This window comes from Solanum lycopersicum, chromosome 1, assembly GCF_036512215.1.
Source record: "Solanum lycopersicum chromosome 1, SLM_r2.1".
Classification (NCBI taxonomy): Eukaryota; Viridiplantae; Streptophyta; class Magnoliopsida; order Solanales; family Solanaceae; genus Solanum; species Solanum lycopersicum.
In genome coordinates this window covers 839,959-858,673 of record NC_090800.1, presented here as the reverse complement: position 1 = coordinate 858,673, position 18,715 = coordinate 839,959, and the positions used below count along the sequence as shown (strand labels likewise).

Sequence of the window (18,715 nt, the reverse complement as noted above, 5' to 3'; positions counted from 1 at the left end):
TCTGATTTCTGTTTATTATTCAAATGTATTTCTACAAGCCATAGACAAATGAAAACATAATCTGATTTGAGCCTCAAAGGAAGAAAAGTCATGTCTTTATTCATAGGATAACAAACACATTTATGGGAACATCACAAACTATGAAAGATAAAGGCATTTAACTGCATCCTCAACAACTTGAATCCTGCAATTTTCAAAAATAAAGAATTAAAACTTTTGAAGAAGTAATCTTTTGAAGGATAAAAAACAAGTTGATTAATTACCTGCACACTAATATCTTTTCTTGTGTTTTTTCATTCTTTTACTAATGATGTGTTCCAATTTTACATCCATCCTGGAAAACCATGCTGGATATTGAGTTGACCACATTATGTATATTACGGATAGTCCAATAACAAGTCCACAACCGTAACCCATGAGAACTGCTTGCCAACTGATCATTGGTGAATCTTCTTCTTGATCTAGCTCAGCTGGAGTTGTTACTTGATCATCACGGCCACAATCTCTTGAGGGTGGCAATCCTCGTAATCCATCATTTCCAAGGTATGAACTGTTCTCGAACGAATCAAATTGTTTTCCTTTGGGGATGCATCCAACGAGATGATTGTGAGAGAGATTTAAGACTTCAAGGAATGTGAGGGATGCAAGCTGCTGCGGAATTGCTCCGCTGATTTTGTTAGATGAGAGATCTAATGATTCGAGTACTGATAAATTTTGAAATGATGCCGGTATATGACCTTCCAAGACATTATGAGATAGGTTCAAGGTACGAAGTCCAATGAGATCTCCAATAATGTTTGGAATATGACCTTCAAATTTGTTCTTTGAGAGATCAATAATTATTTGTGTAGTCAAAACTCGAGAAAGTTCCTGATCCAGTCCCTTCGTTGTCACTATCAAATAATTTTTGTAATAATCAGAATACAGATCTGCTACATACTTTCGGGTTCCATTGTTCTCACCATTTATTTTCATGGCTTCAAAATTCTCAAAAAAGCTCACTGGTAAATCTCCACTAAATCCATTGGATGAGAGATCTACGACTCGAATTTTAGCAAACAAGTTGTTAGTCCTTATAGGGCCATACAACTTATTTGATCTAAAGTTTAAAACCTGCAAATTAGGTAGGTCTCCTAACCATTTTGGAAACGTGTCATTCAACTCATTGTTACTTAAATCTAGAAGTTCCAATTTCTTACAATTGATCAAAGATGGTGGGACTTTCCCCTGTAGCTTATTCCAGTCCAATTTAATGATGTGGAGTGGGTTTCCAATACTAAAAGTTGTATTCATTGTTCCACTAAGACTATTGTTGCTTAAATCCAAAACTTGAAGTTCACTCATCTCACCCAAACATTGTGGGATTGTTCCCTCCAAATTATTACTTTTCAAATTTAGTAGTATGAATGTTTTCAGATTGCAGATAGCTGAAGAAATATGTCCACTGATATTATTGTGTGAAAGGAGAAGAGCTTGTAGGAACTGCTGGTTTAGGAGTGACCTTGGAATTGGACCTTCCAGCTTATTTTGTTCTAGACTAACGAAATATAATGTTTTGGACTTGAACTCCTGAATTTTTCCACTCAAAGTGTTATCACTCAAGTTTAAAACTGTCAGTGAAGGAAGGGAGAATATCCAGGAAGGTATAGTCCCATTCAAGTGGTTTGACGACAAGATGAGTTGTTGTAGGTTTTGCAGTCCACTTACATTGGATGGAATTGGACCAGTTAGGAAATTGGATGAAAAATCTAGCCTTTCAAGCTTCATCCAGCTTCTGTTAAAGGATAAGAACTCAAGACGGCCATCAAAGTTGTTATTTCCAAGTGATAAACTCTTGAGCTTTTCAAATATCGTGAAATGGGAAATTGGTCCTTCAAGATGGTTATAATCAAGGAACAAACTCTCTATGTGGGTGAGATTCCATAGAGGTTTAGGAATGGGCCCTGACAGATTAGTATAACCCATGTGCAGCTTATGAAGTGCAGTTAGATGGCTAAATGATTCAGGTATCCTATCAGCAATATTCACACCAGCGAGATATAAATTCACGAGTGATGCACTGCTATTCCATTTGGTTGTGGGAAACCTAACCGTGAGCTGGGGATTGAATGATAAATCAAGGGATTCTAAGTTGGAAAGGTGGAAGAATCTTTCGGGCAATATCCCACGTAACTCTGTGTATGCAAGCCGTAGATTTGTTAAATGAGAAGAGAAATTGGAAGGAATGGTGGAAGAGAGGTTCACATCGTAAAGGTTGAGCTCTCTTAATTGGGTCAAGTTCTTAAGGAGCAGTTCAAAATTGTGAGGCCCAAGACTAAGCCCATATGGATAATCAGTCGAGGTACGCAGAACGTATAGTTTAGAAAGATGAGAAATTTCGGAAGGGATTATACCCGTAAAATTAGAATCAAACAAATCAAGATGCGTCAAATTTGAAAACTCACCAAATTTAGGTGAAATGGGCGATCCAGTGAAATCATTATAAGACAAATCAAGTCTTTTGAGATTGGAGAGTTGAAAGAGGCTACTATTGGAATGAAGCTTGCCTTGAAGTTGGCTGCAACGGAGATCAAGCTCAATTACTTGTCCTGTTGTATTGTCACAATGAACTCCATCCCATGAGCAACAATCTGTGCTCTTGTTCCAGGAACGAGTTTTTGGATGAGAAAACTCACAATAATAAGAAGCATCAGGATTAACGGTAAACATGTTCTTGAACTGTAGAAGAGCAAGAGCTTGATATTTCGGGCACAAATGAGATGAGGATGAGGAGAAAGCAAGTTGACAGAGAAAGGAATATAGCATGAAAAACACAAGTTTTACACAACCCATTTCTGCACTAAAAATGATCAAAACTAATTAAGAGATGTTTGCTTTGGGTGTCTATTCAATAATTTAGATGAGGTATATATAGCACAAATAAAATAATTTAGTACTAGTTACCTAGTCATTTTCCTAATGCATTCAGTTTAGACTAGAAATCTACTCTGAATACAGCGCCTTACATAGTGCCCCACCTCGAGCTTATTTTCCACGAGAATTGACCTGTTGATGGAAGACAGTGCAGGAGTCCAGACATGGCATGTTCTTCATAGTTTGGTCTAAAAATTTACTACTAGTTACCTATTCATTCAACGGAAAATATTCTGAGTTAATAGTTTGGTCTAAAAATGTTCGTGTTGTCAATAGCTTGGTCCAAAATATTCATACATCTAATAGTTTGGTCCAAAAATGCCCCTATTAATCCAAATAAGCAAAGACTATGTAATTTTAATTTTTCTTAGTTGGTGTATAGAATGGGGCAAAGACATTTAAAGTTGAAAATTCAAAAAAGTTTGATTAATCATAAGAGGTAGCTATCATAGTAAGCGTAATATTTGGTTCATCAACTTTGAGAAAAGACATTTCAAATCAAAATTCCAAAAACAAATTGATTGGTGCATAGATCTTGACTTCCAAGTCAAGTTCAAATTATAGCCAAGGAAAATTAAAAAAAAAACAAATGCGATGACCATCGTTATTTCACTCGTAGTTAGCAGAAATCTGTCGCCAAATAGAATTAACGATGAATTTTGTTGTTCAACTACCAAATTTATCCGTCAATTTACTAAATCCTATTTTATTTTAGCAGTGATGGTTAGAACTAATATTGTTACAAAGGGCATTTACAAAACAAGAAATACACATTCGAGACGTCCATGACGGACGGATCATAGCCCCTGAAAAAGACGAATATGTTACATGTTACACTTTAGGCGAATCTTACATCGAAATGGAAGAAGAAAGTTAGGGATCTTACAAGAATGAGTTCAGAAGAGGCACCGAGGCTCAAAGATAACGACAATACCGTAACAGTTGGACCAGTAGGATTACAACAATTGTCTTGCATTATAATATATACTTCTTTCAATTGCATCTTATTACAAAATTCACAATTTTTTTTTTTTAAAAATCAAATGGAAATGCTATATGGTACACCTTTTCCAGTAATTCCAGGTTCAGAAAATGGTTTCAATAATTCATAAGGCATAACTCCAGCTCCATTTCTATTCTTCAAATTACAATCAGCATTTCTAGCATCAATTATCCCTTCAAGCTCCTTCAATTTCTCCGAAAATACCTCGAACGCCGCGTTAATTACGGGTTCATCTTTCCAAAAAGGTTCAAATAGGTCACCATCCAAAGACTATATAATTTAAATTTTTCTTAGTTTGCGTATAGAACCGGGAAAAAACCTTTGAAGTTGAAAATTCAATAAGTTTGTACGAAGCATCCCGCATTAATTCTCAATTCAAATGCAAGCAACAACACAAAGTTCCACGACTTGTACATAACACATGCATCTCACAAAAAATATCGTTGTTTTACACGACTTTCATAAGTGGGAAGAACTCAAGTCAAAAGTTGAATTACGATTTTACCCTCCTATAAATTTAAAAGTTATAATTAGTTTAATTAAACATTAATGACTTTTGTATTTTTTAGATTAATTCATACTATTATTATTATTATTATTATTTACGGTTTTACCCTCCTATAAATTAAAAAGTTATAATTAGTTTAATTAATAAGTAATGACTTTTGAATTTTCTTAGATTAATTCCTATTATTATTATTATTATTATTATTATTAATAATAATAATAATAATAATAAAAATGAAAAGCTTTTTACTTCAAAATCAGATTACCATTTTACCCCTACTATAAGTTAAAATGTTATAAAATATTTACTTAGTCAAATATTAGAATTCTCAATAAGTTTTCTCTAATATATATTTGTATTCATATAATTACAATATTTAATATGTATTAACCTCTCACAATTGAATTATTATTATTATTAAAATATCATTTTGCACACCTTAAATATAAGTTAAATAAAATTCAATCTTTGTTAATATAACATCAGTAGAGTTTGAGAAAAGCAATGTTAGATGCTGGAACACACAAGGTTCCAGCCCTCATTTTAATTTAGTGGAGCTGATAACTGCAGCAGCTTGATGACGAAATCTCGACTCATCAAAATCAGCTAAGTCATAGCTCGACAGATCAAGGAGGATACATTTTGGTGAAAATGCACCGCAAATCTGCTTCCAAAGTCTGTTTGGAGAGGTGTTTCTGTTAGTTTTCTACTTTTCATTAGCTGAATTTTTATCTTGACCCCCAAACTTTGAAATTAGGAAGCGGATTGCTAATTAATTAATCTGCATAACAATTGATCACGATAAACCTCACCTGCAGTCAAGCGCTTCTGCTTGATTTCTTCCCAAATGAAGTTTGAAGTCCATATTAATTTCAATCACTAGAATTCTATCACTCAGTTGTGTGTTTATGTCCATCTTCTTTTGGGCTTTGAACATTATTGAAGGTCCCTATGCAAGTTATTGTTTCGGGCTGAAGCGTAGTTTGTTGTTGTATAACAGTGATGCTCTCACGTCAGCTTGTGTTCTATTCGATTAATTCAATCGGTACTGCTGTCTACTTTACATCAATAGAGATATCAGGTAACTCTATCGTCCGAAACTTAGATCTCTATGTGAGGCTCAGGCAGTAGAGAATATTACAAATATTTTTCCTGATGTCTCTTTGATCTTTCGATGAAGGAACATCATGAGTCTGAAATAAGATATTTTCGAACTCTGTAAAACAGATTTTTATGTTTCCGAACTTAAAGTAGAGTGTTGTACGTTTGTGTTATGATGTCTATGTGAAAGAGTTGAGTGCAATACAATGTCTTTAGCGATGAAACATATCGTCTGATTGTTTCAAAGATTCAACATTATGTCCGACTTTTGTTTATCAGTCGAATTTATATCTACATGCCAGAGACAAATGAAAGCAAACTATGATTTGAGTCTGAAAGGAAGAAAAGTCATGTTTTTATTCATAGGATAACAAATACATTACGAAAACATCACAGACTATGAAAGATAAAGGATTTTATCTGCATCTTCAGAAACTTTGTCGACATGAATCCTGCAATAAGAATTAAAGGTAAGAGCTTTGAGGATGAAAATACATTGATATATAAAAAGTTGAATACCTGGAGGTATAGCTACTCACTAATATCTTTTCTTGTGCTTTTTCATTCTCGTAGTAATCATGTGTTCCAACTTTAAATCCATCCTCGAAAACCATGCTGGATATTGAGTTGACCACATTATGTATATTACGGATAGTCCAATAACAAGTCCACAACCGTAACCCACGAGAACCCCCTGCCAACTGATCATTGGTGAATCTTCTTCCTCCTCTTCTTGATCTAGCTCAGCTGGAGTTGTCACTTGATCATCACCACCACAATGTTTTGAGAGTGGAAATCCGCGTAACCCATCATTCCCTTGGTATGAACTGTTCCCGAACGAATCAAATTGTTTTCCTTTGGGGATGCATCCAACAAGATGATTGTGAGAGAGATTTAAGACTTCAAGGAATGTGAGGGATGCAAGCTGCTGCGGAATTGCTCCGCTGATTTTGTTAGATGAGAGATCCAATGATTCGAGTACTGATAAATTTTGAAATGATGCCGGTATATGACCTTCCAAGACATTATGAGACAAATTCAACGTACGAAGTCCAACAAGATCTCCAATAGTGCTTGGAATACGACCTTCAAATCTGTTCTTTGAGAGATTGATAATCATGTTAGAAGTAAAAATTCTAACAGAATCATAATCTTGTCCCTTTGTAGTAATTGTCGTCAAATAATTGTAATAAATATCAGAAATATACTCTGGTGTTCTTGTACTCTCATCAATTTTTTTCATGGCTTGCAAATTCCCCAAAATACTTTCGGGTAAATTCCCACTAAATCCATTAGATGATAGATCAAGAATTTGAAGACGCGTAAACAAGTTTGTATTCCCTGAAGATTTGATGGGACCATGCAACTTATTTGATCTCAAGTTTAAAATCTTCAATTGAGATAGGTTTCCCAACCAGTTTGGAAATGTGTCATTCAACTGATTGTTACCTAGATCAAGTAGTGTCAAATACTTGCAATTGATCAAAGATCGTGGGACTTTCCCGGTTAGCTTATTCCCGTGCAAGCTAATGACCCTTAAAGAGTTTCCAATACTAAAAGTTGTATTGATTGTCCCACTAAGTCTGTTGTTGCTCAAATCCAAACTCCAAAGGTTTTCTTTCATCTCACCCACACATTGTGGGATCGTTCCCTCCAAATTGTTACTTCCCAAGTCTAACAATATCATTTTTTTCAGATTGCAGATAGATGAAGAAATATGTCCACTGATATTATTGTGTGAAAGGACAAGATAAAATAGGCTCTGGTTTAGGAGTGAATTCGGAATAGGACCTTCCAGCTGATTTTGTCGTAGAGAAACGACACTTAATGTTTTGGACTTGAAGTCTTGAATTTTTCCACTGAAAGTGTTATTGCTCAAGTCTAACTCTATCAATGAAGGAAGGGAGAATATCCAGGAAGGTATACTCCCATTCAAGTTGTTTGATGACAAGTAGAGCCATTCTAGGTTTTGAAGTCCGCTTACGTTGGATGGATTTGGACCAGTTAGGGAATTGGATGATAAATCTATCCATTCAAGTTGGGTGTTAAAGGATAAGAACTCAAGTCCGCCATCCAAGTTGTTATTTCTAAGTGATAACCTCTTGAGTTTTTCAAATATCGTGGAGTGGGAAATTGGTCCTTCAAGATGGTTATAATCAAGGTACAAAATCTCTATGCTGGTGAGATTCCATAGAGGTTTAGGAATGGGCCCTGACAGATTAGTATAACCCATGTCCAGCTTATGAAGTGCAGTTAGATAGCTAAACGATTCAGGTAACGTACCAGTAAAATTCACATTATAGAGATATAACTTGATGAGTGATGCACTGCTATTCCATTTGGTTGTGGGAAACCTAACTGTGAGCTGGGGATTGAATGATAAATCAAGGGATTCTAAGTCGGTGAGGTGGAAGAATCTTTCGGGCAATATCCCATGTAACTCTGTGCCTGAAAGTTGTAGAGTTGTTAAATGAGAAGAGAAATTGGAAGGAATAGTAGAAGAGATGTTGACAGATTCAAGGTGGAGCTCTCTTAATTGGGTCAAGTTCTTAAGGAGCAGTTCAAAATTGTAAGGCCCAAGACTAAGCTCATTTAGATCACCGATACGAAGAACGTATAGTTTAGAAAGATGAGAGACTTCAGAAAGGGATTAGACCAGTAAAGCCTGAACGCGACAAATCAAGATGTCTCAAACTAGAAAACTCACCAAATTTAGGTGAAATGGGCGATCCAGTGAAATCATTATAAGAAAAATCAAGTCTTTTGAGATTGGAGAGTTGAAAGAGGCTACTGTTTGAATGAAACTTGCCTTGAAGGTGGCTGCAATGGAGATCAAGCTCAATCACTTGTCCTGTCATCTTGTCACAATGAACTCCATCCCATGAGCAACAATCTGTGCTTTTGTTCCAGAAAAGAGTTCTTGGATGAGAAGAATCACAATAATCAGAAGCATCAGGATTAATGGTAAACATGTTCTTGAATTGTAGCAGAGAAAGAGCTTGATCTTTCGGGCACAAATGAGGTGAGGATGACGACAAAGCAAGTTGACAGAGAAAGGTATATAGCATAAAAAACACAATTTTTACACAACCCATTTCTGCACTAAAAATGATCAAAACTAATCAAGTTGGTAGAGAAGAAATCAAGAAACGTTTGCTTTGTGTGTCTATTCAACAATTTTGATTGTGTCACACAAGTGAACGCCAGAAACTATCAATAGTTCACATTCTTAAGTCCCCACCACTTACATATATAACACATTACACATGCATTTTGTGTGATACCTTATTTGTTTTGCCAACTTAATTGGATTGCAGGAATAGGACCACCACACAACTCAAGAGTATTATTTTACTTGGTGTATAGACTATTGGTTACGTAGTCATTTTCAATCAATTTGAACTTGTGAATCACATATTCCCATTCAATGTGACACACAAGTGAATGCCGAAAACTATAGGACCACCACACAACTCAATTAGTTGGTGTATAGACATTGAAAGAAACATAACAACTTTATATCTTAAATATAGGACAGTCTTTTTGCCAATGCATTAAGTGTAGACTGGATATCTACTCTGAATACAGCGCCTTACATAGTGCGCCAGCTCGAGCCCATTTTCCATGAGAATTGACCTACTGATGGAAGACACTCCAGACACGGCATGTTCTTCATAGGCTAACAAACAAACTCAGTGTAATCGATTCCCACCAGTGGGGCCTGGCCATCTTGGGAGAATAGTCTGTACGCAAACCTTACCACTACCTTGAAGGTAGAGAGGTTTTTTTTTCTAAATCGAAGCTAGAGAAACAACCGGTAGTAATAAAAAATGTAAGATGAAAAAAGTTCCAGTAGATGCTGCAGGGTCGGGTGTGTTTGATACTAGACTTTCTGAGTTTTGGATTGGAAGATTCCCATTTCTGAGATCATAGTCTCTTTCTCATGATACGTCGGTTGTGTTTCAATGGAAAAAATTAAAACAGCAGACTACAGCAACTTAATTTAAGTCGAGTGTTCTTTGATATCATGTGCCGAAAGAGTTGAGAGAAATACAATGTTTTTAGTGACGGAACCTATCTACGTGCCATAGACAAATGAAAATAAAATCTTTATTCATAGGATAAGAAACACTTCATGGAAACATTACAAACTATGAAAGATAAGAAGGCTTTTATCTGCATCCCCAGCAACTTGGAACTCGGAAGTCTTTGAATCCTGCAATTTTAAAAAATGAAGAGTTAAAGTTAAGATCTTTGAGGATGAAGGAGGTCGATAATTTCATCGATATATAAAAAATAATCTTCTGAAAGATAATGATCAAGTTGAATACCTGGAGGTAACTACTCACTAATATCTTTTCTTGTGCTTTTTCATTCTCGTAGTAATTATGTGTTCCAATTTTACATCCCTCCTGGAAAACCATGCTGGATATTGAGTTGACCACATTATGTATATTACGGATAGTCCAATAACAAGTCCACAACCATAACCCATGAGAACTGCTTGCCAACTGATCATTGGTGAATCTTCTTCTTCTTCTTCTTCTTCTTGATCTAGCTCAGCTGGAGTTGTCGCTTGATCATCACGGCCACAATCTCTTGAGGGTGGCAATCCTCGTAATCCATCATTTCCTAGGTAGGAATTGTTCTCAAACGTATCAAATTGTTTTCCTTTGGGGATGCATCCAACAAGATGATTGTGAGAGAGATTTAAGACTTCAAGTGACGTGAGAGACACAAGTTGTTGTGGAATTTCACCATCTAATTTGTTGGATGAGAGATCCAATGATTCGAGCACAGATAGATTTTGCAATGATGCTGGTATATGACCTTCCAAGACATTATGAGATAAGTTTAAGGTACGAAGTCCAACGAGATCTCCAATAATGCTTGGAATATGACCTTCAAATCTATTCCTTGAGAGATCGATAAGTATTTGTGTAATTAAAATTCGAGGAATTACACGATCTAGTCCCTTTGTAGTCACTATCAAAGAAATATTGTAAGAAAAAGAATATATATCTGGTACATACTTTCAGGTTCCACTATTCTCACCATTTGTTTTCATGGCTTGAAAATTCTGAAACAAGCTCACCGGTAAATCTCCACTAAATCCATTGGATGAGATATCTATTACTCGAATTTGAGCAAAGAAGTTGTCAGTCCTTATAGGGCCATACAACTTATTTGATCTCAAATTTAAGATCTTCAAATTCCGTAGGCCACCCAACCATTTTGGAAACGTGTCATTCAACTCATTGTTACTTAAATCTAGAAATTCCAATTTTTCACAGTTGATCAAAGATGGTGGAACTTTCCCCTGTAGCTTGTTGCCATCCAATTTAATGATGTTGAATGTGTTTCCAATGCTAAAAGTTGTATTAATTGTCCCACTAAGACCATTGTTGCTTAAATCCAAAATCTTAACTGCACTCATCTCACCCATACAATGTGGGATTGTTCCCTCTAAATTATTGCTTCGCAAATCTAGCACTTCCAATGTTTTCAGATTGCAGATATTATTCCCCGAAGATTTAATGGGACCATGCAACTTATTTGATCTCAAGCTTAAAACCTGCAAATCAGGTAGGTCTCCCAACCAGTTTGGAAATGTGTCATTCAACTGATTATTACCTAGATCAAGAAGTATCAAATACGTGCAATTAATCAAAGATGGTGGGACTTTTCCCGTTAGCTTATTCCCATGCAAGCTAATAACCCTGAAAGAGTTTCCAATACTAAAAGTTGTATCAATTGTCCCACTAAGGCTGTTGTTGCTCAAATCCAAAATCCAAAGATTTTCTTTCATCTCACCCAAACATTGTGGGATTGTTCCCTCCAAATTATTACTTCTCAAATCTAGAACTATTAGTGTTTTTAGATTGCAGATAGTTGAAGCAATCTGTCCACTTATATTATTGTGCGAAAGGAGAAGAAACCTTAGGCTTGTCTGGTTTATGAATGAATTTGATATTGGACCTTCCATCTGATTTTGGTTTAGAGAAACGACATTCAATATTTTGGACTTGAACTCCTGAATTTTTCCACTCAAAGTGTTATCACTCAAGTTTAAAACTGTCAGTGAAGGAAGGGAGAATATCCAGGAAGGTATAGTCCCATTCAAGTGGTTTGACGACAAGATGAGTTGTTGTAGGTTTTGCAGTCCACTTACATTGGATGGAATTGGACCAGTTAGGAAATTGGATGAAAAATCTAGCCTTTCAAGCTTCATCCAGCTTCTGTTAAAGGATAAGAACTCAAGACGGCCATCAAAGTTGTTATTTCCAAGTGATAACCTCTTGAGCTTTTCAAATATCGTGAAATGGGAAATTGGTCCTTCAAGATGGTTATAATCAAGGAACAAACTCTCTATATGGGTGAGATTCCATAGAGGTTTAGGAATAGGCCCTGACAGATTATTATAACCCATGTCCAGCTTATGAAGTGCAGTTAGATGGCTAAATGATTCAGGTATCCTATCAGCAATATTCACACTATAGACGTATAACTTCATGAGTGATGCACTGCTATTCCATTTGGTTGTGGGAAACCTAACCGTGAGCTGGGGATTGTCTGATAAATGAAGGGATTCTAAGTTGGAAAGGTGAAAAACTCTTTCGGGCAATATCCCATGTAACTCTGCACGTGAAAGTTGTAGATTTGTTAAATGAGAAGAGAAATTTGAAGGAATAGTGGAAGAGATGTTGACAGATTCAAGGTGGAGCTCTCTTAATTGGGTCAAGTTCTTAAGGAGCCGTTCAAAATTGTGAGGCCCATATGGATAATCAGTCGAGATACGCAGAACGTAGTTTAGAAAGGTGACAAATTTCGGAAGGGATTATACCTGTAAAACCTGAATCCAACAAATCAAGATGCATCAAACTAGAGAATTCACCAAATTTAGGTGAAATGAGTGATCCGGTGAAATTATTAAAAGACAAATCAAGCCTTTTGAGATTGAAGAGTTGAAAGAGGCTACCATTGGAATGAAACTTGCCTTGAAGTTGGCTGCAACGGAGATCAAGCTCAATCACTAGTCCTATCATCTTGTCACAGTGAACTCCATCCCATGAGCAACAATCTGTACTCTTGTTCCAGAAAAGAGTTCTTGGATATGACTGAATCTCTACGCCTGTACTTATGTCGTAACAATAATCAGAAGCATTAGGATTAATGTTGAACATGTTCTTGAATTGTAGAAGAGAAAGAGCTTGATCTATCGGGCATAAATGAGGTGAGGATGAGGAGAAAGCAAGTTGACAGAGAAAGGTATATAGCATGAAAAACACAAGTTTTACACAATCCATTTCTGCACTAAAAATGATCAAACCTAATCAAGTTGGTAGAGAAGAAATTAAGAAACGTTTGCTTTGTGTGTCTATTCAACAATTTTGATGATGTATATATAGCCCATTTATTGCGTCACACAAGTTAATGCCAGAAACTATCAATAGTTCACACTCTTAAGTCAACAGACAAAGTCCCACTACTTGTATATAACACATTATACATGCATTTTGTGTGCTACCTTATTTGTTTTGCCAACTTAATTGGATTCCAGGAATAGGACCACTACACAACTTAGGAATAGGACTGTCACTATGCTAATGCATTAAGTTTATACTGGAAATCTACTCTTAATACAGCGCCTTACATAGTGCGCCACCTCCATCCAATTTTCCACGAGAATCAACTAGCTGATGGAAGACAGTGCAGGAGTCCATTAAGTCCGACTAGATTTAACATTTTTTTCTATAGGTGAGTGTGAGAGTGCTGTTCTGTCTTTTCGGAGAGCAGAACGAAAGAAACATGTCGTTATAGTCCTTAAAGTTTAGTCATACATGGAAGGGAGGATATATAGGATGACACATATATCGTTCGAGTCAAGTAGTTTGATCATAATATGAGGAAACTCTAGATTAAGTGATGTGAAGATTCAAATTCTGTCCAATTATCTGTTTTATCAGTCGAATATGTCAACGAATAATAAGACTGAACTTATTTCCACACAAATGAAAAGAAATTTTTGTTGAGTCACAAAGAGAGCTCATGACTTCACTCATACGCTAACAAACACTTCATGAAACTAACTAACTAACTAACTAACTAGCAAACTCGGTGTAGTCCCATTGGTGGGGTCTGGCCTTCTTGGAGGATGGGGTATACGGAGATCTGAGAGGTTGTTTCCGATAGATTCTCGACTCACAAAAAGATGTAAAAGAAGGCAGTAGCAATAAGCAGAAAATACAACAAGATAATACAGTAAAGTAATAATAAAATTCTAACATGAAAACAAAGTCTCTTGTTGGAGAGAAAAAGTTTGCTTTTGAAGGGCAAATATTTGAATCCTGGAGACTAGTTGACATTAATCAGAATAATGAGCAAAATTTAGTAAGTTTAAGGCAAATAATTTTTATGAATTTACTGTTACCGTGGATAAAGATCATTCTCGAAATAGATCATATTTGTATAAATAAATATCTTGTTTTCAAATACATCAACTTTAAATTTAAAAAATATAAAGAATTTGACGACCATATTGACCTTATTAGCAAGAAAAAATGTTTTTTATTTTCCTTATGAGTTACTATTACTTTCAACATCGCACAAATTTGTTACATAAATGACCAAAACAAAGCGAGAGAAATAAATCGAAAACTACAGATATTAAGCCTAAATCAATAGTGAAAATACGAAGATTGTCATTTTAATTTTAACATCAAACAATAATCTCTCTTTTTTTTCCTCTTAAAACATCACATAAAAGTAATAAAGACCCCAATTTACTATTAAGAACATATTTCTAATTTTTGTAAATTAAAAAAAAAATATTTCACTCTTCAAATAAAAATTATTTAGGGGAGAAATTTCATATATTCAAAGATTGGGGGCCATTTTAGCATTTAAATTACTTTAGTAAACAGATTACCAGCATCACCTAGGAAGATTATTTCCCACTACCCAATTGAATTTTTGAAGCCCTAATTTATCAGTGAAATCAGTGGAGCAAAAAGGGATTTCTTTTTTTAGTTTTTTAGTTTCAATAGCTAAGTAGAGGAACCCCATTTGGTTGAAATTCAAGAATCTGCTGTTGAAAGGTATTTTTTTTTGTGTTCTATAAGCATAGTACAGAAACCCCATTTGGTTAAAAATCATGAATTTGCAGGTTAATGGTAGTTTTTTTTGTTTTTATAGCATAGTACAGAAACCCCATTTGGTTAAAATTCAAGAATATGTAGCTATAAGGTAGAAAAAATTCTTCTTGTTTTATTTTCTGTTATCAATTGAGCTCACTGTATGTCAATCTTTGATAGTATAATGATATGTTGTTGAGGTATTGAATTTGGGAACAAAAAGGGGAATCTTTGTACTCAAAACTAGCTCCTTTTTCTCCTTTGATCTTTAGTTAGAATGATTATGAATTTTGCTTGGATGTTTGGATTTTTTTTTTGCTTTGCTGGGGTTTGTGTTTTGACCTCTTTTGTATTAGATGGAATTCTTTGTTAATTTCATGTTTTACAAACAAAAAGTGCTGACTTTCCCATGAATTTTTCGAGGGGTAAACATATTCATTGAACCATATGCGGAGCTAGGATTTTCACTTAGGGGTTGAAAATATGAATAAGTAACCAATGGAAGAAGACGAAACAGTGTAATCTTCTGCCCTATTTGGCTCCGCCCCTGCTTTGAACCCATTTTGGAAATTTTTGATTGTTAAAGTTTGGAACATTTTTGTTTACTTGAGGTATGAATTTGTTAATCCTTTGCATTTGATAAAATATTATGGTTTAATGTGCTTGCCTTCTTTGCTTATTTCATGCTTCACAGTAAAAAAAAAAAAAAAGAAGCAGCTAATAATATCATGAAAATGTATCAAGCTTTCTTTGAACTCAATTTGATAATTTCCGATTCTTTGTTAAAGTTTGAAACTTTTTGGTTTGTTGACTCTATCGTCCTATGTTTTTATTTTATGTTTTGTAAAGATATCAGAGATTGCAGACTAATCTGTTTGAGATTAACCTATGTAGGTGGTTTTCCCTTTTTGCTGACTCATATTTGGGTAATGATTTTGTTCCTACAACCATTTTTTAAAATAATCTTGTTTTTTAGGTTCTGGTTGTTGATTCTTATCCTGTATTTGGAATTTGGTTTTATTCCAAGATCGTAAAGTTTGAGATGTTTTTACTTACAAGGAAAACACTGCTTTTAATCTTGTATTTGAAAATGCTTGGTTAATCCTCATGTGACCCTCCTATGGATTGTGATTTCAGTACATTCCTTTGTAAGAAACTTCGGTTAAGTTCATTTTATTTCTTGGTCAGGTTTGTAGTTTTGAAGATTCTTACCTTTTTTTGGCTCTGTGGTCATGTACACTACTACATGATGGGAACTGAAGATAAGACACTGTTTTGTTTCTGTCATTGGGGTGGGAAGAATAAGGTGCTTCCAGATGGATCCACTTCGTATGTAGGAGGAATTACGGATCAGATTATTGTGAAGACAGGCATAAAGTACAATGATTTTGTGAATGCAGTCTTTGACCGATTAGGCATTGATCCTTCAGATAAGGTCCTGCAGTTTACAGTAAAGTTTGATAGGGCCCAATTGATACGGCTGAGAGACCAAGAAGGTGTCAATACTCTGTTACAATTTAATGATGGTTTTGCCCATGTTTATGCATCAAGTTCGGAGAAGGAGCCTAATTCTGAAGTTGCTCCTAATATGGCTACCACTAGGTAATAGTTGTCTTATAATGGTCCACAAGTTTATGATGCAAAGTTTTGTGAATTCCTATAGTTTGATTATGTATTTTTATCACAGGATTTCAACCACTGAGGTTGAAGCGGTTTCTCTTGGAAGTGCAGAGGAAGAACAAGTGAGTGCTGATACACCGATTCCTGCAACGTCGAACCAATGGATCACTGATGGAACTCCAGATGCTGCTGCCAACTGGAGTGAATTACTTGTCGGGGAAGGACAAGCTTTTGAAAATGCAGATGCTTTTCGGCTTGCAGTTTTCAAGTTCTCGATTGCGAATAGATTTCACTACAGAATTCTGCACAATAAACCTAGATATATTAGCATCCATTGTGCTGCTGATGGCTGCCCTTGGAAAGTAAGTGCTGGCGTCGAGAAGAAATCTCAAAATGTATCCATTAGGAAATTTATTGATTCTCATTCACATCCTCCTCTAGATTCATCGCAACTGAAACCTCGTATCAGGATGAAGTGGTTGGGAGGAATCATGCAAGAAGACATATTGGGCAGTCCTGATTGTTTGCCTCGTAAAGTGTGTGAGGATGCTGAGAAGAATTTGGCTATCAAATTGACCTACCGTCAGGCTTGGAGTGTGAAGCAGAGGATTAGGGAGGCAATCAATGAGAAGTCAGGTGAATCCTATAAACTGATACCCTGGCTATGCAATCGCTTAGTTGAGGCAATGCCTGGAACTATTGCTACATGGTCCTGCACCGAAGAAAACAGATTCAAGAGGCTCTTTGTGTCATATGACTGCTCAATACGTGGGTTCGATGTTGGATGCAGGCCTTTGATATTTGTTGATGTTTACAACTTGAATGAGCTGCACAACAGCTCCTTTATAGTTGCTTCTGCTTTGGATGCAGACAATGAGATGTATCCTCTATCTTATGGCATTCTCCTATCCATGAATGAGGAAGATCTTATGTGGTTTCTAGAAAAGCTAAAGCTCGTTTTGCAAAACCGTGAGGTCGTCGTAGTGTCTGGCACGAGTCTCCCTTTTCTCTCCAGCTTGGACAAAATGTTTGGTGATGAAAACCACAGTTTTTGTTTTCATTGCGTGAAAGAGAATTTTAATAACTTCATCGATGGTAATACTGCCTTTAAAGTGCAGGGTAGAGGTAAGGAGATTGCACTTAAGTACTTGTGTGACATTGCCTACGCACGAACACTAGATAGTTATAATGAGGCCCTAGGCAAGATCTGTTCTTTTCGCAGGGAATTGTATGATTGGGTAATAGCCAGCCAGCCAGAACGTTGGTCAAATGCCTTGTTTAGGAAACCTCGGTGGGATCATCTGAATTGTAAATCTACAGATTCTCTGAACTCTTTTATAGAGGAAGAGAAGTTTGTACATGTCCTGGAGTTGATGGAGGCTTATCATGAGAAGCTTTATATGTTATTACAGAGTAACAAGCTCAAGATCGAACAATGGAACCTTCCAATTGGTCCTCGGGTTGCTGAGAAGATCTTTGAAAACCAAAAAGCCGGTGATAACCTAGCAGTGACGGTTCTATCAGATGTTGAGTTTAAATTGCAGGAACTGCAGGGTAGAGAAGAAGTTGTAAACCTCAAACTCTGGACATGTACATGTTTAGAGTGGCAAATGACTGGCATTCCATGCAGCCATGCTTGCAACGCGATTACTATGACCAGTATGAACATCTATCAGTACGTTGCGGATTGGTACAAGAGGGAGACACAAGAACATATATATGCTGAAGTTATGGATGAACTCGCGAAATTTGACATACCACATCCAGATGACATCATTTCTTCAGCTTCCTCAGGTAATGATATCGTTCTATGTCCACTTTCACCCCATATTAAAAGACCTCCTGGTCGTCCCCGGAAAGAACCCAAAGGACTTCAAGTTGAAACTGTTAAGAGACCTATACGTTGTTCCAAATGTGGCGGCGTTGGACATAATAAACGTACCAAATGTAGCTCTGCAGCACAGTAAATTACTGTTCAAGGTATCAACTACTGTATCAGTGTACAATGAGACATATTTTGAGTGTTGGCAGTACTTTGCAGTTAGAATTTGAGTCCACCTGTTTGAGCTTGCTCATATTGTCGATCCCAAGCCTGAGGTTGTAATAGGCTGCTAGCCACAGTAAAACTACTCAATGTATGATGAATTTTCGCGATACAGAATATATATTATCGAGACATGCTTATAGAGACATGTGTTTCCGTGTTATTAGAAAATATAGAAAATTTCTAGTAATTTTTATCTTTTTTATTGTGTGTATAATATTGACTTGAGGTGAGCTTAAATGAAGTGACATGTTCAGCGAGGAAATCATATGGTCGATTTCAATTTCTTTACAATTGAGATAAATGAGTACAAATTACTTAACGAGTTCCACTCTTTTTTTTTGAATCGACGAATCGAATGCAAATTAAACATGATCATAATCTCTACTTAT

General features: G+C 35.9%; 3 protein-coding genes, 1 long non-coding RNA gene and 1 pseudogene across 9 annotated transcripts; 2 read left to right on the top strand and 3 right to left on the bottom strand.

The window, feature by feature from the left end:
* Positions 1-79: 79 nt before the first annotated feature.
* On the bottom strand, positions 80-3,674 carry LOC101246079 (receptor-like protein Cf-9). The gene is made up of 2 exons (XM_004228569.5): positions 264-3,674; positions 80-184 (listed from the first exon to the last, which is right to left on the bottom strand). The coding sequence occupies exon 1, from the start codon at positions 2,830-2,832 to the stop codon at positions 271-273; it is 2,562 nt and encodes an 853-aa protein (XP_004228617.1). The 5' UTR covers positions 2,833-3,674; the 3' UTR covers positions 80-184; positions 264-270.
* A 1,223-nt stretch (positions 3,675-4,897) lies between these two features.
* LOC112940874 (uncharacterized) lies at positions 4,898-5,748 on the top strand. The gene is made up of 2 exons (XR_003245102.2): positions 4,898-5,113; positions 5,425-5,748. It is a non-coding gene; the product is annotated as an uncharacterized lncRNA (long non-coding RNA).
* A 117-nt stretch (positions 5,749-5,865) lies between these two features.
* LOC101268306 (receptor-like protein Cf-9) lies at positions 5,866-8,729 on the bottom strand. The gene is given in 3 exon segments (XM_069295627.1): positions 5,866-5,977; positions 6,045-8,169; positions 8,171-8,729. Coding segments are annotated over 2 exon segments (2,556 nt in total). The 5' UTR covers positions 8,621-8,729; the 3' UTR covers positions 5,866-5,977; positions 6,045-6,063.
* Positions 8,730-9,621: 892 nt separating this feature from the next.
* LOC101268019 (receptor-like protein Cf-9) lies at positions 9,622-12,918 on the bottom strand (annotated as a pseudogene).
* A 1,493-nt stretch (positions 12,919-14,411) lies between these two features.
* LOC101246852 (uncharacterized) lies at positions 14,412-18,469 on the top strand. 6 transcript variants are annotated; one of them, XM_010317972.4, is made up of 4 exons: positions 14,482-14,623; positions 15,083-15,177; positions 15,848-16,261; positions 16,347-18,469. In XM_010317972.4, the coding sequence occupies exons 2-4, from the start codon at positions 15,158-15,160 to the stop codon at positions 18,244-18,246; spliced, it is 2,334 nt and encodes a 777-aa protein (XP_010316274.1). In that variant the 5' UTR covers positions 14,482-14,623; positions 15,083-15,157; the 3' UTR covers positions 18,247-18,469. The 6 variants fall into 6 exon arrangements, with proteins under 6 accessions (XP_019069121.1, XP_010316274.1, XP_069151717.1 ...); XM_069295616.1 differs by having other exon boundaries at positions 14,485-14,623; positions 15,083-15,270; XM_019213576.3 differs by lacking the exon at positions 15,083-15,177 and having other exon boundaries at positions 14,412-14,623.
* The last annotated feature ends 246 nt before the right edge of the window (positions 18,470-18,715 follow it).